Genomic DNA, 23,583 nt, shown 5'->3' on the forward strand with positions numbered 1-23,583 from the left:
TTCTTTCTTACTATAAGAAGTGACAGAACTTGTGTCTTGAACACTTATTTTTAAAATTTTTTACAAGTATACTCATATTCACAAAATATAAATGAAAATAACCATTTTTTATATTTCACATTTCAAATATGGATGCTCAAGTCTTCACACAGTGCCTCAGCACATTAACAAAGCCTAAACAAGCAGTGCAGTATTTGTCATGCACTGATACTGGGTATCTGCTATATAAGTAGAGTCTACCCAGTTTCAGGACAGAATGGCAAACATTTCTAGTTTCGACTTATGTAAAATTGTCTACAGCAAGAAACAGCATGGCTCAAAGAACTACAGAAAAAGGAATCCCTCTGCTGCCCATGTGATGTGCCATAAGTAAGAAAAGGTTATATATACCCTGGAAGGAGAATTCTCAGACTTTGAAAAAGGGAGCTGCTTTTTGTTAGTGAAATCTTAGAGAGCTAAGACTTATGTATCTGATCTCTATTTTTACTACAGTCTCCAAAGAAATGTATCTTAAAAGACTAAGTAAATCCAGCAATGGAAATAGTTCAGAATGCAGGCTCAGAACAGTAATTTAAGAAGTTGCAAACTTACCTTCCACGGACTTACAAACTGCGTACGTGCATACCGAGTTAACATGTGGATTATAACAACTTGACCCCACTCTTCCACATCAACCAGCAAGTTACAGAGCTTTCGGTAGTTCTTGTGAATCAGATCTATTCTATCTGGACACACTTCCTCAAATGCCATTACCACACTCCCAGCTACCAGCTAGAAAACAAAATATAAACCAGAAGGTCAGTATTAGATCTACAGTTAGACCACAAGTGAGAATCAGAATTAATACTAGCAATTCTCAGCAATTTAAAATTATTTCTATTCAGCAAAACAAACAAAACAACAACAACAACAAAAAATAAACTCACAGAAATGGTATCTTATTTAAAATAAAATTGGGGTAAGGTTATTAGAACAGAGAAAACATTTACTGTTTCTATCGCACACATAAATCTTAGCTCCCAGCCCTGAAGACACAGTGCAATGTAAGCATATTTTTTTTCTTACAGATTTAGCTTCCATTCTAAATAAATTAACAGAGAACTTGCAATTAACTCAGAAGTAACGGAAAACAACAGAAGTAAAACATACGCCCAGCAAGATCTTCTGGGATTCTATCAACACTGGCCTGATCAAAGTAAAGAAGAGCTGGGCCAAGTTCCCTGGGCATTACTGGAATTCAAACTTCTCCCTCATATGGCAAAATTAACTGTCACAGAAAATTTTCTATTTTGTTTCATGAACATACTCCTCCCCCCCACCCAAAAAAATGGCATAAAAGTCAGCAATAGAACTTTTCTCCAAAGAATGCAAAAATAATTTCTGCATGCTGTTTAGCACTTCATTAACAGTTATACAATTGCAGGAATGCATCATTTATATCCTGCCATGCTCTCACACAATTTTTTGCCTTCATAAAAAAGATCTCCTTATTCATGCACAAAGATTGCCATGCTATGACTGCAAAATAGCTTTGTTTCTGTGAGAAAATTATATAGATTATCAACGTTCTAACACCTCAAGGATTACTGAAACCTTCTGCACGGGTATTTCTTTTAAAATAATGGGAGGAAATACATATTGGAGTTCTAGTAAAAAATTCTGTTCAGCAGGTTAGTTTAACTGTGAGAAAAGATCAAAAGCTGACCATGCCTCATAAAGACATATAATTGTGTGCATGGGATTAGTGTTCTTTCTCTCATAATTGCTTTAATTAAGATTTGTTTTGTGTCAGAGTACATGTTAAGTCAAATAACTAAAATGATGATACTTTATATGAAGCAGCTGATATGTATGCAGTTAGCATGCATGCAGTATAGCCTTCTGGCAGCAAATTAATGTCATATTCTATCCGAGCACTAGGGATCTGCATTTCAACCTCTATAATTTCCCCAATGACTTAAAGTAAGCAATTAAATAGAAGTGCAGTTTATTGAAACGATACTTTTTGAGAAATATTAAATACAATGATATTCATATGTTACATTTTTCTCCCTGTATTTGGCTGACATGTGGTTTATTAGTATGCGCTCAACATTACAATTGAAAGAAAACAGCTCAGAAGACAGCCTTGCTATTATGCTAAACAACCCTCAGGCTCTGTGGGGATTTTATGAATTACCAATAAGAATAAACGTGAAGTTGCATTTATTGTCTCCAGCCTTATCCACACACTGGTACCTGCTGGTCCCAACAAGAATGCAACTCATTCCAGGGAGCAAAATTTGATTATTTGATAGAGCTAAATACACTTTACATCTAAAATAGTTTGCTGTATCATAAAAACTAAAGCTCTTTTTTATCTGGTGTTACACTAAACTTTCTTCTTAATAAAGTGCTGCAGCAGTAACCTATGTGTAATTAAAAACTGTGACAAGTTGATGCTAAGGTGGTGTTCAAAGCTCAGCAGAAGGCAGACAAATCATTATCTGTCCTGAGCAGGTATTCATTTAGGCCACAGAAGCTGAGGAGCTTTCCCACTGGAAAAGTGTGAAGTCCTTTTACCAGGATACAGAACTCTGAAGTACAGTTAAGGCCAGCTTGCACAGGACAATATATATGATAGACTTGAAGATTTAAAAGGAAGAAATTATACTTTAAAACCACATAGAGAGACTTCTCGTGGTTATTGTTTTGTATCAGAGAAAAGAGAGATTGACACACATCAGTTTATGACTATCAGAATAGCCACAGTCTAATGGTTAAAAATACCCTTTTAGGTTCATAGGTGAAGGCTGACACAGATTTCCAACAGTAATCCTAGAAAGAGTACCCTGAGTGTCTGTTACTACTAGTAGTTCAGTACACACATTTTGCTGTATTTCTCTTTCATTTGGATATGATTTAGTTTGAAAGCTGACACAAATTACATACAACACTGACTCAGATCATTTAAAACTGAGAATATATCCTATAAACACTGCTGGCTTTTTAAAAGCTCAGTTACTATGAACAAAACACAACAACTTAATAGAAAGAAAGAGCAAAGTGGAATACAGGAATTCTAAATAATTACTTATTTCAAATTACATCCATCTCCTACTCAAGTTTACAATGACCATGCTGATGCCTCTCTCCCCATTATTGTATTTTATAAAGTTAGGCTTTTCATTCGAAAGTGGAAGAAAAATAAGAATGTGACAGACTGAAAATGCACTGGTAACAAGCAGATTTCTCTGAGAAAATTTCGTAATGCTTTCTTAGTAAGTGATTATTATCTAGTCTACACTGTTTCCCCTATAGTATGATCCTACTATATACATCTAAGCATCAGTGGAACAGCTAATAATCTTTGTTTATTAAATGCTCAACATTCCATAGAAGTATTTAAAATTAAAACAAAATGATTCAATCAGAATATAAAACAAAAAAATATAGGTTTTTAAAAACCAGTCAGTTAATTTCCATCTCACTGTGTCAATAGTGGCTTTTTGTATAAGGAGAAAATATAAATCACTCCAACAAAACTAGCAATGAGCTCATCAAATTCAAATGCTGCTTTCCATTTATGTATTTTTTATATTAAAGCAATAAACATGGTTCATTTGTCTTCCACTAGGTGCCACATTTTTCTGTGCTGTTGCTATGAACTTCAGCCATTAGCTGTGCTCCAAGGTAAACTATATGAACCATCAACAAAAGTGACACCCAATCTATGGAGTTCATATTTTCTCCAGATTATCTATGCTAGTTGACAAGCTGGTAATGAAAAAAATCACGCTAAGCAAATGGTTCCTCTAATAACAATAAATTTTCTATAAAATTATGAAGGGTACAAAACGTTTCCTTGCATCTATTTTGTCATGAATTCTAATTAACGCTGCAAAAACCTGAGAGTGCTGGGTCATCACAAGAAGTGCATCGAGGTTTGATTGATAATAACAGTGCAAGTTGGTCCATGCTGCCAAGATTCTCCTCTCTTAAATTAATGGCCACCTCACCTGCCCTAATCATACAGCCCAAATGATATTCCCCTTCTTATTTCAATTTTCTGGAGGCAAGGAAAGTGGAAAAGATCAGTCATTTATCTTCTAATAGCTAGATAATAGATCTATCACAACAAAACATCTGCACAAACTTAGTAATTTTTTTCCACAAAATTGAAGCATTTACCATCATGAAATCAGTAAGTTATGAAAACATTTACCCACACATACTAAAATATTACATTATTAACTGAAGACTCCTATTGAGAAGAAGAGTGCCCAGTTTTCTTCCCCCACTATGCCCAAAACCACTGCTTTAGTGTAAGAGTAAGATCTTCATCACAAAGCCACCATCAGTTCCTAGGATGTTTTTTTAATCAAAGGAAATGTCACTGAGAAAGAATCAGCACTTCATCTAGTAGCCACGCACTCTGCGAAAGAAATCTCTATACTCACATATTTGCATCTATACTCACATATCTGCACAAGGTCTTTTCACCCCCAAACTCTTGGAGTTAATACAAAGTTACATGTTATTGTTAATTGTAAATTATCACACCAGAACAGAATAATAAATTAATTTAAACAGAGGTATGTACCCAAACAAAATCTGACCAAAGCTGCAGATGTAAATCAGCAACAATCTGGGCATTTTTAATACACCCATCAACCATACAACTATATCCTGCCTTTCCTTCATTGATGAAGTTTTCAATATATTTGGGATACTTTTATTTAGACTGTGGAATACAAGTCACAAATTCTTTTTGCATTATAAGTTTGGATAACAGGCATGATTACTTTTCAATGCCAACATGGATTTTATTTTTCGTTTACCTGCTGTAACTCAGATATCATTAATGAACTTGATTTTCACTGTTGTTTACACAGTATTGTAAAATACACAGGCTGCTAACTACAGTCCAACACAGTATCTTTTTCTTCCAATGCAACAAATCTTGCCTTAAACCCTATATGTGAAAGCTAGGCTACCACTGAATAGAAAAAAGAGAATTAGAGTGAAGCAACACAGAATCAACTAAAAAGAGAAAGGAACTAGTTTGCTCTAAAACACCCAATTATACTTTCATACATGACTAGTCATATTACTTTCAGGGAAAATAATTTTATCACAGAATACAAGCATACTCTTACTTTCCCTCCTACATAAAATTGCATCAGCAGGTATTCCTGCTTTTGTACCTGCATATCAAAATGTGGGGTACTTGTAAAGGAGAGATAAAAACATAACTAGGAGTTTATAAGTCTCATTAATAAAAATAATTGTAAACATATTATCTATTAAAAATATAAATACACTTGCACAAAATTACAGATTTGTTGATAGACTCTAATTCCTAGTCAGGTACCCTTGAGGGTATGTTAACAATGGCTTACACTTGATAATTCTGCATTTTAGATTAATAGAGAGCCTGTGTTTTAATTGAATCTTTGTGTTAAGACACTCAAGGAGTAGAGTGATTTTTCATTTATTTCACCAGAAATTTTAATGAAGTGCTGGGTTAAGGTTAGATCTCATCTCATTTTAAGTTTTGCTTACCTCAGCTTATATGAAAATTTACTACTGATTGAGACAAAAAAATAAACATATCCTATACTGTCTAAAAAACGGCTTAATTTTACTATAGTAAAATTCCCCTCTAGATAATTTCTTGCTATTTCAAATGTAAAATTACGCTGGCTAATTGAAATACATTGTGTTTTTTCTGTGCAACCAAAACTCCATTAATAACACACAACAACATGCTCTCCCTGAAAAAACTTCCTGGTTTACAGAAATTTAGAGGCATCTATGCTTATTAGCTATTTTACATCTAACAGAGATTACACCAGTAATTTTCAAAAATCTTGCTTGAGGTCAAATAGCTACAGAAAATAAAGATTTTGAGCAAAAGTTTATTGCTCATTAAAGTGCAGTCTCAAATATCACCTGAATAATACTAGACTATTATATACATGGCTAATGTTACTAATCACATTCTCCCTCCAAACATGTCCAAACCAAATGAATTTTTAAAAAATCAAATATATTAAAAAGAAAAAATATTAAAAAAAAAGAAGTTATAATCAAAATAATCAATCAACACTGGATTATCTCAGATACAGAGGTTAACATACAACATATTATAGCTTGTCTGAGAATTATCAGTCCTTAAGTACATAGAAGTGCCAAAAGTAACTTGACACTTTTAACAAGTGAAAAAGATGGAAAACCACTGATAATCAACTAAGTCACTAGGATTCTCCCACTCTAGTAAAAAAAACTATTTCATTAACAAACTTATTTGCTGACACTAGGTGAGAGCTAGCTAGAGACGACACCTAATTTAATGTATTTAAGTGGAAGGAATCCAAACATATGTGTCAAGTAAACATTTGTGGCTCTACTCCCACATTATCACCCTACAAATTTCAGGCACCTTGACTGTCTAGCAAGCAACAGGAGCTGCAAAAAGCTAAGACATACCACTAACCAAATACTTAAGTCTTCATAAATCTATAACCAAAAGCTGTTGTTTTACAGTTCAGTCCCTTTTAAAGAATTCCTATGGCAGCAAATGGAACTAATTTTCTTCAGCAAGACTGCAAAATATTTTGTAAAAGTGTTTGTCTTTTTTGTGTAGGTTGAAGGAGCTTTCTCTTTTAAGCGTATGAAGTGCAGCTTCTCTTAAAGAATTCAAAAAGATCAATCAAATTAACACAGATTTCTCCAGCCTTATTAAACCTATAAAGCTGCCAGCCTAATGCCACATATGTACACACCTGTGCTTATGGACCACCATCTATAAGCAGCTGCATCTCCTCCAATTTTAAAGGCTGAAACCAGCTACAATTAGCACTCTTGATTTCCCCACTGTGAGCAAATTGCTGTTTTCCAATTAGGGGCGAAGAATAAGCTTATTCAGATTGGAGTTACCTGCTAACGAAACTCTTGTGCATTATGCACATTCTGTTAGTAAATGTGGAGGCTTTCTGGGAACACTCAGTGGTACGTGACAAAAGATAACTACTTAAGATAAAGCTTTACCATGCTAGACTAGTACTTCCAAAGCTATGAAAGATTAAAGAGAGACTGATTCATTTTAGACCACTAGAAGCTGTGGAGTCTGGGGTGAAAGAGAGATCTGTATGCTTTCTTTCTGAAATAATGATTCTTCATATTAGCTTCCAAAATAGTAAGACTTCTGAAGCTGAGATGTCAGCCCAGACTGGAATCAAGTCTTGCCAGGAAATAAACATAGACGGATCAGAAGGGGCAAAACATTGTAGCAATTAACCATGTATGTCCCCAAACAAATCCAGAAGACCTAAATCTAATCTATCATTTCTAGCTGTTGCTTTAGCTGGTATCTTTATAAATATGGTGTCCAATACTCACTGTACGAGCCCATTAGGCAGTGAGCCCATTATCTCCTTATAAGTAATTCCAAATTCAAAGGAGATAAAAGATCCAAACCTACTCTATACTTTTTTGCTGAAGTAAATCTAACAAAATTTACTTCTGTTAAAGTAAATTACTAGCATGGGATAGCCATTTACCACATGATATAAGGCCTAGGAAACAGAGTACAAACTCAGAGGCTTTTTTTGGTAGTTTTTAGCTCTTTATTCCTCCACTGGTACTAACAACCTAATCCCACATTCACATATTGCATATACAGCATGAGCATTAACCATGAAATAAAATACATGAAGGACCACTGCAGGTGCAACTTCACACGAGCTCAAATCAAGCCTCTGTCAAGTCAAGCACCGATGCAGTCAGAAGATTTATTGTCTGCTAAGCCACTGAGCTCTGACACACCCCTTTCAGGAACCCTTCAGTGGAAGTTGCAGGATGTCTTTTAGCAAACAGCACCTCTTATGCTCTGAACACCTTGACTGCACTGGAACAATGGAGGATACAGTCGTAAGTGTTACAAAAACACTATCTGGTACCTACTAATACTTTCACTTAGTCAAAAAGGTTATAATCATTAAATTAGTGACCAGAAAAAGAAAAACATGAGAATGTTTTAATTTACAAATCTGGTTTCTCTTTGAAATATAACTTTGGTTCTTTAGTCAATTACCTTTCTAGTTTGTAAGTGGGAAACTTATTTGCAAAATAAAACAAAATAAAATGTGTGACCATTGTGAGACATCCAGGAGTTCATATGGAAAACCTGTAGCTATATAGGGCAGGTAAAATATAACAGGAGTGTTAAATTTACAGAAATTATTACCAGACTGGAAGCGGAGATACTGGCAAGAACAAACAACTGCACAGAAAACACTCAATTATCTAACAACTATACACACTGCAAGATAGATGGATGTCAACAGGCACATTGTGCATCATATACAAGTAATTTATTCTTACAGTACTGCAAACTAATTGAAATTATCAAATTAATTTCCCAAGGAAAAAGTGTATACGAAAATTTATAGATAAACACTTGCACACTGATTCATGTTATTATATAACTTTAGTTTTGAAAATAATGTTTAAATAAACTTTAATAAACTTCAATAAAACTTATGCTAACAAGAATATTTACAGACTCATGACACAAGTAAAATTACATCTTATTAAAGCATAGTCAATATTACAGGCAAACTAAAAATGCATAAATACACAATGATACTTTTATCTAAAAACATACAAAATCACATTGGCAAGGGTTAGGAAAGTGTATTACTTACTCCTGAATGACAGACTTAGGAGCAAACTCTTTAAAAATATATGCATGTGTCACAAAAACTGTTTCTTACCGTACTTCTATCCTTCAAAAGCTTTTCTATCACTTCAATCAACATTTCCTTTTGCTCTGGATCAAGACTACAAGGGAAAATAAAATTATTTTAACAAATTTGGTCAGATGTATCCAAAATCAAAACAGGCTTATTTTTTTGACCTTTAGACACAAACTGGGAACAAAGAACTTTGAAGAAATCACTTCCAGAAAAATCAAGTATTTCAAAGAACTCGTTGCAAAAGAATTTGACTGAAAACAAGTTAGGAGTATAAAATTAAATTATAAATATTATTTTATCTTATATCCTTTATGTGTGCTCTACAGAAAACTTAAATTCATAAAGAAAATAGGATCTAAGAAACATTAAGACAGGCCAACCAACATCACAAAGAAATTGACTGAACTTCAGATGTTAAGTGACAAGGGTCTCATTGCTTTTGCAGAAATTAATTTCAGTGTGAGCATAATTCAGAAGTGAATGAACATCAAGACAAAGAAGATTCATACTTTTATTATGTAATTATCAACATAAAGCTTTAAGTAAGACACGTCAACTACTTTTAAGTAAACCACTAATTTTAGTCAGAAGTATTGGAACTCAAATTGTGGATCATTGTATTCAAGTGCACAAGCTAATGAAAAATAGACTGCTTGGAGTCCTACACAGATAGCAAAAGCAGAGGAAAAACAAAAGTTGCAAGCAACAACCTTTGTAGCACCTTTTCACATTACAAGGGCAGAGAAGAATTTGCCAGAGATATCCACTACTGTCAAACTTGCTTGTTAGACAAGGAAAAACAAACTTTTCCCTCCAGCTGCTTCCTCTTCATGGATCAATACAGCACAGAAGAATTTATAGCCAAGTCAAAAGAAAATAGACAAAGCGAGTATAAAGACCCATAGAAATGTGTAGTTCTATGCCTCTGAAAACTCATTTCAACATGGATACAACCACAGGTAAGTAAGAGAATTTTTGGTCATACTTCATTTTTAATGATGGACTCCCTAACACACAGTATATCCTTCTGGTGTGGGTTGCAATACAGGATGTGGCCAGAAATGTGTATTCTATCACCATCTGTTGAAGCCCGGTGGGGCAGTGATTCTTATCTCCATGGCACATATTATTTGTTAATGGGCCATCTTTAAGAGTAGGTGGGGAAATCATCTTTATCTTTTCCATAACCCATCCTCCCTCCAAGAAGATATCATCAGCTGGTGGGCCATTAAGTCCCACTGTTTGACTGATAAAATGACATCATCCCATTGGGAGATGCTCCAGCCAGAGGGAGGAGCTAAGCCTTTCCTACCTTGATAAAAACTGAGATTTTGGACACCAAGATACCTTCTTTAAACTGGATTCCAGAGGAAAGCTGAACCTTTCCACATCATCCCTAGACCTTCAGAGGAAAACTGCACCTTCTACAGGAGCACTGCTTCAACTGAACCACATCTGCCACTCCAGAGGGACTGCAGCCACCATTTAAAGGGATTGCTGCCTGACTGACAGGGTGTCAGGTTGTATTATGACTCTGTCAGTGTTTTAGAATTGTTCTTTGTAACATTCTATTTCTATTTTCTTAGTAAAGAACTGTTATTCCTAATTACCATATCTTTGCCTGAGAGCCCCTTAATTTCAAAATTATAAGAATTTGGAGGGAGGGGGTTTACATTCTTCATTTCAAAGAGAAGATTCTGCCTTTATTGGCAGATACCTGTCCTTCAAACCAGTACACCTTCCAGGTACAGATTCATAAAGTTATTATCTGGCTGAGTACTACTTCACTAAGGCTCTAAGACCTAGCAATATGAGAACATGCATAGCAAAACTTTATTAGAAGCCACCATCATCATAAGCAACACAACAGTACATTGTTCCATAAGTACTTTTATGATCACCTTCCGTTCCAAGTTACATTTTTGTAAAATGACTTTTTGTAAAAGAAGTTTACTGGATCTTCTGCCAAAAACCTTCAGAGGAAAAACCAAAAGTCTTTCAAAAAGGTCTTATTTCACATGTTAAAAATTGGCAGAAAATTTAGAGAGAAAGGAATATTTAAGCTAAAAAACTTGAGCAAAACCTTTTTTCATGTAATCAAGGAAGTCTTCAGAAAGGGGTCAAATAACTGAATTTACATTTCTCCTCCTGCACTGCTCTGATATTTAAGACAGGATGCGGCCATTTTCAAAGTGAAAATAAAAGAAGAGGCTAAAGAGGTCTGTGATTTGCTCCCATTATGGTACTTAGTACTAGTATGGAACCTACTACTACTAGTGATGGGAAGCAGTCCTTCTTCAAACCTCACTGTAAACACAGTACAGTTTTCAACTGATAGACCAAAGCTACTAATATCTTTAAAACAGACTCTGAAGTGAAATAAGCAAAAGGTCTGACATCCTCAGAGATGAAATTCAACACACCTGGCAATGCTGATTGCATTGGACACAAATGTTGCTCTTCAGACTATGTCTGAAATCTTTTCTGTTTGATATGTAGGATTCCTGCTGTTATGATTAATGGAACTGCTAATAAAAAGGTTCTTCTATGGCAGACATTCACCCCAACACCATGACACTAAATACAGCAAAGATTGAAGTACTGAACTTGCATCCAGAACCCTGACTAGAGCACTAACTGAAACACTGAACTATCAAACAGGCAGAGAAGCTGGGAAAACCAAAAAGCAAATGGAGCTTACAGACATTAGAATAAACTGTTACTACTTCTTTAAAAAGGCTTTTTACTCAAATGGTTCCAGGAGATGGTGTAGCTAGATGTAGGACAGTGTACTAACTGTTGAGTGGTTTTTACTTCAAAAATCCACCCCCTTCAGGTTTCTGATTCTGACCAGCTTAAAAATAAGTATTCTGAAATTACTTACTTGTTGCTGTAGGCCAATAGTCAGCCTTGCCACCAATGTATGATCAGCATTGCTGAATTGTCTAGCTACCAGTCACAAACTTTCCTAAACATGTACAAAGACGGCCTGTTAACTACTATCTACTCAAACTTGCTGGCAATCCAACTGGGTCTGCCTGTGGACAGGTTAATTTGATAGCCTCTTCACCAGTTTCCAATACTGCTGCTTCTTCCAGTGACCAAGAAAATTAGAACTCTCTCCCTTGGTTCCATGGTTAACTAGCACTATGAGATACAGCATTTGTACAAGTAAGTTTTGAAAATGTGAAAATAGAAGTTCACATGCTTTTTATAAACAGTTCCCAAATCCTACTACTAAAGACACAATTTTTAGCTCCAGCTCCACTCAGAAGTGGAAGCTTACTCTAGACCAGGTAAGGAGGAATTTCCAGCAACAGTGGTTTGAAATCTTGTATTATGATACCTAGGATGCTTACATAAAGTGAGCTTTTGAAGGATGTACTCTCTGAAGCCCTCTGAACCATTAAGGAAACCTTTACAGAACATCAGTTTCACTAGTTTTCCTTTGTTACATAAGTTCCATGTCTATTTTACTACCACTAGGAACTCATGGAAAGTAGGAGGAAGTAAGGCCAGCTTCTACAGACTCTGTTACTGTGTTTTTTACCATGTGTCATACCTTCTAAAATAAAATGTGGTTTTTTATTGTATTTGCAGTGATGACTTTCATATGTTGCCACTGACATCATATAAGCACAGAATAACGTATGAGCCAGAGATAAGAAAACATGCATGTTATATTTGGAGATGCAATCATATCTGACAGATGCACGGTCATTTTTAATCATTAGATTTCAGCATTTTCCAGTTTTGCACCAATTACCAATAAATTCTTTAATCTACTAGTAAAAAAAACTCTGCTGTCATGAAGATAAGAAATGGAGGCATCAATTTCAGTTAGAATTCCACAAAATAGCCCACTGTCCAGATACTACTGCACTTTGCTGCCACTAAGACCACCCTGCTGAACTCCTCCAAAGAGTTTTAACCCTATCAGGAAAAAAAAACCCAGCAAAAAATTACATTCTATATATGGAGAATAATTCAGGCTAAAAGGTTCTGTGTACTGGAACCAGTTGCTAAGAAAAAATAAACTACTCAAACAGCAGGAAGAGACTTCAAATCCATTCTCTTTCATTAGGCTACATGATTAAAGGCCATCATATGACAGCACTTAGGTCACTATAAAAAAACCCCTAAAAATCAGGTTTGTCAGAGGTGATATGGAAAAGCCAACAGCGCCATGGTCTTGAAACAAACATGCCATAAGGCAGGATCTCCAGAATACCTTTAAGACTTAGGGATATTACTAGTTGCAAGGCTAAGACTTACTTTGAATGCCAGTAAGACAAGACTTATTATGGAATGCTTATGGGAGAAATGTAAATGATATTGGGAAGAACAAGAACAGGAAAAGAGAGTGAGAGGTGCATAAACGGAGCTATGTGAATGTTTTGCTGCTCAGTACACTTGCTTATCCATGTGGTGAACCTGATTACTACAGAGGCTGTCTTGATTGTATGTGCATGTGTGATAGAGGAGTCAAGCCATGTAATATCCAGGCCTGTACAACTGCAGTACCAGCAACCAGAACAAGTATGTATGTCACTGTGTGAACTGCCTGAGAATATCAAACCAGACTAGGAGGCTTGGGAAGCCAACTACTGAACTGGGGCCATAGATCTAGGCTGGACACCTGTGTGTGTGTTTGAGTGCAGTAACTGGAAATTTTGTCTACCAGATATCCCAGGGTATTCAGGTGAACTTCTGGAGAAACCATAAAGTTTGGAAGTTTATTAAGATACCCATTTGAGTGTCTCTACCTCTGCTTCCCTCCCCACTTCCTCTCCACCTTACTCAAGACAAGTGGAGATAAGAACGCACAGGGGCCCCTTACATCACAGTCTTAGTACCTAAATCCAGATACTGTGGAATTCATTAGTGCTCCAGTGAAAGAGTTGGGCATGTGTGTATCTGACTGAGGGAATCTGTAGTAGGAAGTGGAGAGGGGTTGCAGACATCGTGCATTTGTGTGTGCCATTGACTGGGAGACTGAGGATCAAAACCCTGTTTCCATCTGGAAACACTGAGTGTACAGGATTATTATCAGTGATTCACATTGCACACATTCAGGCACGGTTATGTGTCTGTATACTGATCAGCCAGAGTGCAACAGAGTAAAGCTGCTGGTGCTGGTACTGTGTGCATGACTGCTCATGTCTGACTCTGGTGATTTGTACAGATGGCTGTGTGTATGTGTGCTGTACATGTACCTGTGTGTTCGTGCCCATTAGGAACAGGTGCTCAGCATTGTGACTGGGTGGTTTGAAGGGGCATGGAATTGCAGCAGTCCCAGGTTGCCTGACTCAGAACCTCTAACATCTCTCAACCTCCACTTTTCAGCATAGATGAAATAGAAGTGAAGTAGCAGAATAAATGCCTGGAGTCATTTAGCAAAGGTACAGATCTGTTGGCTCCACCTCTGCAAACCACTACACACATCTTTATAAGAACTCTTACACAGTAAGAATTTCTGAAGTAGGAAGAGAAAGATCTGAAAGACTTGGACTTGTACAGATAAAATTTCTAGAAGTTAGCATTCTTTTGTCACATGTGCTGCAAACTACCTTCAGGCAAGTGCCTCAGGATGAAAGATAGAGACTTGAAACAGTGAATTCAGAGATTCTGAGAATACCTATCAAAAACTGTTGTTCATAGATGAAAATATCTAGTATATTAAAAAAAACCCAAAACATAGTTTCTTTTTGTATCTCCTTATAGTTACTCTGTTAAGACTAGCAATCAAGAGAATTGCTTGAATTACAACCAAAGTCACTGAGTGACAGAACATCTACACACACCCCAAACTTTTAAAGAAATGGATTTGAGACATGCCAAAGTCACACTAGTCTTTATAAACATAGCCTACAACTATGGCAACATTGCTTCTCAGAAATTGCCAGAATCACTTACCTGTACAGTTTTTGGATTGCATGGGCTGCATTCTTTCTCACATAAGGAGATAAATCAGAAGAAGCTTCCTTAATAGCAAGCATCATAATAGGAACAATAATTGGGACACGTATACTGGATAAAACTCTTAAAGCACTTGCACGGATTAACTGATTAGGATCCTAAAGAACAGGAGTGAAGGGAGAAATAAAATCAGATAGTGCAGAAACAAATAATTAAATTCACTGCTATGTTTACACTAATTAGTGATGACACATTAAAACATGTAAATCTATCCAAGTCAGACTTGCAAGTGAAGGCCATACTACTAAGAAAATGTGCCACACTTCATATAAAGAAATTTCCAAAACCAAAAGAACTTTAAACAAATTAAGAGAACATTAAACATTATGAAAATATGAGAATTTTACAAAGGAAAACATTAACATAATGAAATTTTCCAAACAAGACATGTTAATTATGCATAAAAAAGGACTAATATTTTATTAATAATCTGATACATTTGCTGCAATTCAAGTATTTTGAGAGACATGCTAACCAAATTTTATTACTTATACTTATGAAATGCAAATAAAAATGTTGTTCTCAGTTGTGACTTCCCATTCAAGTTCTTGATATAAATTCATACAAATACCCATTGTATGCTTTACTGCAAGATATAAACTGAAGCCAGTAACAGTAACAATTTTAAAGAACATGTCAAAATATTAAGCTAAATATTTTGAGGCTTTTTCAATTTCTTATCCTCTCTTCTTTTGCACCAGTTCTTGGTCAATTTTACAATACTAGGGTTAACTTGGAGATCCAACACATCTGCATTTGGATGAACTGTTATGTAAACTTTATCATGGGCTTGGAACAAAAGGGAAAAATGTTGCTTAAACAAGTACTAAATCCCCTGAAATCTAGCAAAGTGAAATCGCAGCATCATTAATTCATTATAATGTAAATGTCTTGCCAGAAGGTAACCTCCCAAAGAACATTTCTCCCAAGGACTGAGAGCTGGCAACACATATTTTCATACTGGTTCTTACCTAATTATCAATTCATCTAAGATCTGAAAACTTCTACATCTTAGAAGCTTCTAAGTAGTAAGTTTCGGATGGTGAAAGCTCTTTATTTGACTGTTTTTGGAAAAACATCTTGTTCCTACCAGAGTCTGCAAAGCTCATCTGCAGCTACTTCAGTTTAAAACAAAAAGTTCCTTTGAAAGAGAGAGGTGAAACAAAAAATCTCCATACATAAAGCCTAATTATAATAATTAAAAAAAGGAGCAGTGAACTATCTTTCATAGCAAGCTTAGTAATCTCTTTAATTGCTGACAATCTGCACTAGTTTGGTGCCTACCCCCTTGCCACACCACCAATTCTTTTCTGCTACTCAGCCACAACACTATCCCTCCTCCCTCTCCTCTCATTACCAACAGCTCTTAAAAGAGTTATGACATGAGGAGTGTTCACTATATACATATATCACAAAGAACACCAGAAACAAAGTAATTTGAATTCTAGCTTTTCATGGTAATCAGAGATAGTGAAGGCAGTACACATGACATTGGGATAAAAGTTCAAGGGAAGGGGGTAGAAAACTCTCTAGCTGATGTGGGATCCTTCTACAGCTGCATAACAGGTGCTCTGATTGCAACATTTTCCAGCAAGATGCAAGGTGTGGATTAAGTGACTCAGAAATGAGCCTACAGTACAAGAAGGGTACACAAAAAACCCAATCTCCTCTTATAATAAAAACTAGCCAAATTTTAGAACAGAGACTTAATAAATCTTTCTTCTCTCCACAGTAACACTTCAAATACAATCCTAAACTTTGCTTACTAATCCCATTTCTCACTGTCATCTTATTTGAAACAAAAGAGTACAAAAAGCTATTTTTTCAGTGCTTTTAATGAGAAAGTACTATATGCAAGACACTGAGTATTTTAATTTAGGTACTACTGTCTTCCTTATGTTTCAATTCTCTGTTGTACACAGAGCTCTTTCTCTTATATAAACTAAAAGGAACACAGGGGTTTCATGCTAATAATGGAGTCTTCTTTCTATACACACAAGTTATGTTGGAATGAGAAAAGTGATTACAGAAATTAAATGTCTGGTATGTGGATTTGAAGGCACCATTCTGCTGTTTTTACGAAGTGAAGTAATTTTACTTCTTTCAGGATAACCTAGCTGCTTGATAAGGTTTGAGGTAGCAGAGAAAAATTTGGTAAATCATGTAACTTAAAACTACTTTATCAGACGTAGATATTTACCTGCTTTAGTTAATCATATTACACTTACACAGGTATTTTTAATTTTGTGCTACCAGCTCAGAATTCCCTATAAAATGTCACTTTGTAGTCACTCACTTTTAAAGCACGCTGGAAAGTACTGATGGACAGCAATGCTAGATCTTGCTGCTCCTCCGCGTAGCGCATCAGATAAACATACACAAGCTTTTTTATCTGAAAAGAGAAAATCCAGTGAATATCACCATGAGAAAATTTTAGAATTCTATAATACCAGCTTCTAGGTTTCACATTTTTATCAACATTTTCGACTTTGAAGAAAAACCTAACGGATCCCTGGAGGACTCACCTGCTTCTCCAATGTCTTGTGAAATGTCTGAGGTGCTGCAATGCTATCTAATTAATGAAACAGTCAGATGAAGGCTACTAACACAAAGTTCTGCTTTATATTATTAACTAGTAAATTAAGACTATAATAATCTAAGATGTGGACATGGGGAAATTAATCACTTGAGCACACTTTTTTCTTTCTTATAGATAATAAGCTAAAGTGCAATAGCCAAGAATTTCAACAAGTCCATTTTTTTTTACCCTGAAACTCAAAGTAAATTAATCTAAGAGATCTGAAAGTGAATAAAACTTACAGCTTAAGTGTGGTAATTTACCCATTTCAAATCTGATTAAAAGAGCACTTACCTTGGAGAAAAGCAAAAGATATTAGACTCACTTCCGCATGACTACAAGCATTCAAAAGATTCAGTATAAGCATACTACAAAGGATGAAATGTCCAAAGATTAAGAAAACCTCAGTACAATTTTGGGGAGGAGGGTATTCAATTTAGTTCACTTTATCCCTCATAGGCAGGAAGTAATGAAAACATTTTTTTTTAAATTTGAGTAAGTAGTAAACTGACTGTTAAGAGTTAATAATGGAAAATTCTGGAAGACCCTCAACTACAGCTGTGCTAATAATTACTGTCACTATCAGAAGATCTATCTTTGTGCCAATTCTGGAAAAAAAAATCCTAGTATTAAATCACAGAAGGTTACACCATACTAAATTATTTTTTGTTCAGCTATAGAGAAGTAGCAATCAACATTGACCACAAGAGGCCTGTGCACTGAATGACTGCAGGTGTGCAAAGAAAGCCTCCTTTCCTTGAAACCACTCTGTGACTAGAAATGGAAGCACTCAGAGCTTCGTGACTACACTATTCTTTTACCATTTACCTTCACTCAATGTTAAAATGCTCTGTTCTATAAAGCTAATCATAACGGGGGCACATTAGGATTGAGGAACACAGGCAGAATTGTTTAATTAATTTATCAATATAAGCACATCAAAATCCATTAATTATTGATGAAGACTTATTTTTGTTCTACACCACCAATTGTTTATTAGGTCACTTTTTGTATCCTTACCATCCATGACGTGATACACATAACCAAGCCGAGGTCAGCATGCACTTACAAAAAAAAAAATCATAAGGCACTCCTGTAAACAATAAGATGCCCTTTGCTTCTTCTCAAATAAATTAACATGTTATATCACTTCTTCATCTCTGTTTTTCTTCATCAGAGCACTAAGGTCTGATTTAAAAAAAATACAGCAGCTCTTCCTGGGCAGGAAATTCACATGGATACAAAGCCACAGAATTGCACAATGTTCTGAGTTGGAAGGGACCACAAGGCTCATTGAGTCCAACTCTTCAATGAATGGTCCATACAGGGATCGAACTCACAACTTTGGTGTTATTAACACCATTCTTGAACCAACTGAGCTCCTCTCAGGGTTACTCAGATAATCAATGTATTTTATGCTACTGCATTGCTACAACTTGTACAGACAGTTTTGGGTAAGAATTCTTAGGAACAGTGCAAAATTTGGCAAAACACTTTCAGGAAACGGGATCAATGTACTAAGAATCTGACTTAATCTAGTAATTTCTCACAATTTCAAAAGCAACCTAAAAAATGGACCTTGACTAATGTTCCTGAGATAGAAAAGGTCTAACTAGATGGCAGTAAGTACACCTACACTATGATCTAAACTTGTCATCTAACTCAAATTGACAAAGAAATTTGTCAGATGGCTTCACTGAATGTCCTGTCATGAGACAGTTCAACAGTCTCTTCCTGCACAAATATGTTAGCATTAAGTAGCGGAAAAATGACTAAGTAGGGAAGTTTAACTACAGAATAGAAGATGACACGTGAATTCACACTACTGTTGTATTTGTTTTAAAATAGGAGAAAAGGTCCATAAAATATAAACAGTGAAAGGGTTCTGCTAATAATATTTGGTTATCATCTTCACATCCATAAAGGATCCTCCTAACACAGGGGATGGAGGGATGTGTGCAGCCAGCACCCTGCTCCAGCTTCTCCCAAGACCATGACAGGAACCATCAGCTCAAGAGATGCAGAGAAAAACACAGCAACAGGAGGGAGACCAAATTTAGTACTCAGAAACTATACCCTGACACACTCCTCCCAGAACAACCTCAAGAGAGCTCAGTTCCTATGCCCAGGTGTCAAAAACACGAAGAGTCAACATAGACCAGAGCACCTTTCAGACTGAATGTGTTTTACATGTACAGAAATGGGATATGAATTTTAGACAAGACATGGGATGTCTTATGAAGGAGAAGCAAGGGAAATAAATCTACATCATCTTGAAAGGATTAAGTCAGGAAAAAACAGACGGATAAGATGGTTGAACATTTTGATAGTTGGTACATCCATCCTTCTGTACCCACCATGTGAATAGCACAGTCTTGCCATTCTCATTGCATTAACTCATTAAATTTAATTTTGAACCGTTTTCCTTGGTGAGGTACTCTTTATTCAGTGTGAAGATGCAATCATGTGTCTGCAAGTACAGTGAGGCCACAGGCTAGAGGGCTGCTGTGTCCATGGACACCAGCAACTGGAGAGACCAGAGGGAGGGGACTTAAGTAGCACTCCAGCAACTTCAATGTGACATCAATCCATAGAGATCTCTCAGTCCAGGATGGCCAGCATCTGGGACAAGCGAGGGTCTGGCTGCCAACACCTAGGCTGGGAGCACAGGTGTGGTTCATGAGCGTGTGTGAAACTGAAGAGACCAGAATATGCGAAACCAAGCACAAGTCAACGTGTCTGTGGTGCCAGTGACTGGAATGGGTGCAGTGTATGAGTGCATCAAGCTGAGAAGTGGCCTGGGAAGGAAGTAGGTGTGGGTGCGAGCACCTAAGGGCAAGACCTCAGGAGGTGCTGCCTGTGGTATAGACCAGTGAAATCCCACTCAGCTGCAAGGAAGGCCCTGTGGGTCTCTAGGGGCAAGAACCATGTCATTTTGTGCATCTTTTCAAGGGCATAACCAGCGGGTTAGATAGTAGAGGAGCAAGGAGCCAGGTCCAGTTGTATGTGCACACAGGTGCACACACACTGGTGTGTCCAAGGGTGAGTCCATGAGGGAGCAGGAGAGTCCTAGTTTAGAGGCATTCATATGTGTAAAGATGTTTGTACCAACAAATGAAAAAGGGCTACAGCCTTAGGGGCTTGTATGTCCACCTATCAAAAGGGGTGACTGAGATCCAGGCCAGACATTGGGCAGACTCCATGTGGATATAAATACACACATTTCCACTAGCAGACAATCTTGGATTGTCAAGCTGCTGTGTTCACCTGCTGTTTGTGTTCCTGAATACCCTGTGACAATTTACGTGGCTGCCTCTATAAATACATATTTGTTCTCTATACATACAGATAAAATATTTATGTGTATGTGCACACCTACCAGACATACAGTCTCAGCTTCACTTCTAGTTGGGCTTAAAGCCCAGATTTGGGACAGTCTTGCCTCTATCAGACTACAGTTTCCAGCCCTAACAGTCAAAAGCAATCCAGAAAATTAACATTGTTTAAGGCACTCCTCTTTAAGAAGCATAAGGTCTCCCTGTTTAAAATTGGACTTAAGACTCATAACTTACAAACACAAATTAAGTGGAACAGAATATTTAGCTAGTCTGATTTCTCATCCCATGTATTTTTATTGCCTGTTACTAAAGGTACAATTACAGCTCCTAAAATTATTTTAATACAGTAAGTTCCTGGAAGACTCTGAATTAGCATCTTTGCACTTACACCTCGACTTACCAGTGCTCAATATTTGGCCTTGGCCAAATAAATCCACTCTCTCCCAAAGAACAAAAAAGCTCAAAGTTTTCAAAGTAGTAGATTAAAAAGAATAATTTCTTTAAAGCTAAAATTAAACTCAAACTTGACTATTACTATCCATCCATGCAAATATGGAAGAAAACTGATGTTTTATCCATTATATCACAGCATGTTAGAGTGTCAAAGGAGTGTGTTGAAGCCATTATTACAAGAAATATAATCTTCAGTGTCATAAGCTAGAGAAAATACAATTTTTTGTTCCTATTAATAATAAAGGCTGAAATGCACATTTTCCAAAGAGGAGAGAAGAACTGAAGCATGCATTCAAATGACTTGTCTCCTTAAAATCCAATACTTCTAACAACTGTTGTCTATATTTTTCAAAAATTACAATCCTGAGCAGTTGGAAGTAACTAAAGTCATTGCATGTTCACTCTACTTTCATCAAACTGATGCTTGTTGGGCACCATGAGGTCTCAAACTATAAACTTACAGATGCTATTTTTATTGAAATCTTATTTGTCAAGTCGATTATAACTCTAACACTTCTGCAGGGAAGCTGTCAGTGTATGCACAGTAACACTAGTGAGCGTCAGAGTTACATTTTCTACACACACCCTGTGGTTATACAACAGTAACCCTGTGGATCTAAACACATCATTGTTTAACACAACCTCAATTTTCTAGCATTCTGGAAATCTGAATTTTCATTAGTCCAAGATGGATTTTTTTCCCCTTGCTTTCTTATGAGAAACAACAAAAAAAAATTATCCAGAAGAAAGCTACTTTGTGTGTCTAATAACACCCAATATAGATGCAAGAATACACCTTTTTTTTTTACCCAGCCATTAACTTTAAGTCTAATATAATTAGATAAAATTTTTATAAACAGACTTTCTGTAACAGTATGTTTAACAGGTTAGAGGAATACCTCAATATTTTTACTGGCAACATTCTTCACAACAGCAGGAAACAGCTCAGAAGCATTTTTTCCCTTTGCAATCATCTAAAAGAAAAAAAAAGAAGAGACAAAGTAATGTAACAATATATTAGAATGTGGTTTGGGTTTTGTTGTTTCATCACAGATCTGTATTTCAAATCTCATTTCTCTGAAATTGGGGACAAAAATGTGTATTTTCGTTAATTATTAGACCTTAAAGAATACAATCCATACAATAAAAACTTGGGTGCTGGCAGGTTATGGGTTTGCTGGAGTGGAATCCATGAACTGGACTTTTAAATATAAGACAGTAAGTAATTTTCCATGCTTTCAAAATTACTAAAAGCAGACACATTGCTAATCTGAAGAGCCCTGCAGAATTACCTGGCTGGAGGGAAAAAAAAGGCACCCAACAACCCTACAAAATCCAAGAAGCTATACAAGTTTAAGTTACACAAGTTAAGGGAAAAGCTTGTTTTCCCTGGAACAACTGTGATTTGCAATAGAAGCAAGGAGAAAAATAAATAAAACAAGTTATTTTTCCATAGCAAGTTAAATACAGAAGGCCACAAAGTGTTTATACAGAACAAAAAAGAACATACAAAAGCCACACAGTAAAAGCAAGATCAATCAGTCCACCATTTTCTTTTCTTTTTGAAAGGAAGTTTACATGTTTGATCATGAACAAGGCATGCCACAAACAATCAAATTCACAATAAAGGTCATAAACATCAAAATCCCGGTTTAGCTTCAGTTCTTGTACAAACAGCTTCAGAAGGAAGTTATTTGTTGGAAACCAGCTACATAAGAAAGAATAAAATACTTTCATATTCACTATAGCTGCACAACATTCTGATTAGATGTAATTCCAGCAGAATGTCTAGCAGTACTTTATGTCTAAACTGCAAACCCTGCAATTTCAGGATCATGTTAAACCAAGTTCAGTGCTGCTGAATACCTAAAGCACTCCTATCTCTAAGGATCTGTGTGTCTTGCTCAAGGTTAAGATTCAGCCAGCCAAACACCAAGCTAATCAGAAAACACAAAATCTCACTAAGGAATCATAGAACAGTGACCTTTAGAAGTCATTTGGTCCTGCAGCAAGCAGGAACATCTTCAGGATGTTCACAGATCAGGTTGCTCAAAGTGCTGTCACTGAATGTTTCCAAGGATGGATATTCACCCTCTCTCTGGGCAAACTGTCCCAGTGTTACATCACCATCAATGTAAAATCTTCTTCCTCCTAATAGAGTATCTAAATCAACTGTCTTTTAGTTTAAAACCATGCCTCCCCCCCCTCCCCCCCCATCCAGTCATCACAGGCCCTACTGGAAAATCCCTCTCCAGCTTTCTTGTAGCCGCCTTCAGGTACTGAAGGTGCTACAAGGTCTCCCCAGAGCCTTCTCTTCTCCAGGCTGAATGAACCCAACTCTCTCAGCCTGTCCTCACAAAAGAGGAGCTCCAGCTCTCAGATCCTTTTTGTGGCCTGCTCTGAGAAACTGCTTGAATGTGTCTGTTTTTCCTGTCCCGCAGACTGTAGAACTATATGCAATTCTTCAGTTGGGACACCGATCCGAGAATGGAGC

At 36.4% G+C, this 23,583-nt stretch overlaps 1 protein-coding gene across 5 annotated transcripts in view; it reads right to left on the reverse strand.

Moving 5' to 3' along the window:
• The window catches only part of AP3B1 (adaptor related protein complex 3 subunit beta 1), a 154,182-nt gene that overhangs the window by 112,459 nt on the left and 18,140 nt on the right, over nucleotides 1–23,583 (reverse strand). For all 5 annotated transcript variants that reach the window (XM_079330184.1, XM_079330183.1, XM_079330185.1 and 2 more), the window contains 5 exons: nucleotides 21,989–22,063; nucleotides 17,017–17,112; nucleotides 14,658–14,818; nucleotides 8,760–8,826; nucleotides 592–771 (listed from right to left, as the gene is read on the reverse strand). In XM_079330184.1, coding sequence (XP_079186310.1) covers nucleotides 592–771; nucleotides 8,760–8,826; nucleotides 14,658–14,818; nucleotides 17,017–17,112; nucleotides 21,989–22,063 — 579 coding nt within the window. The remainder of the gene's footprint in view (nucleotides 1–591; nucleotides 772–8,759; nucleotides 8,827–14,657; nucleotides 14,819–17,016; nucleotides 17,113–21,988; nucleotides 22,064–23,583) is intronic.

This window comes from Erithacus rubecula (assembly GCF_903797595.1).
Source record: "Erithacus rubecula genome assembly, chromosome: Z".
In the NCBI taxonomy this organism is placed as follows: domain Eukaryota; kingdom Metazoa; phylum Chordata; class Aves; order Passeriformes; family Muscicapidae; genus Erithacus; species Erithacus rubecula.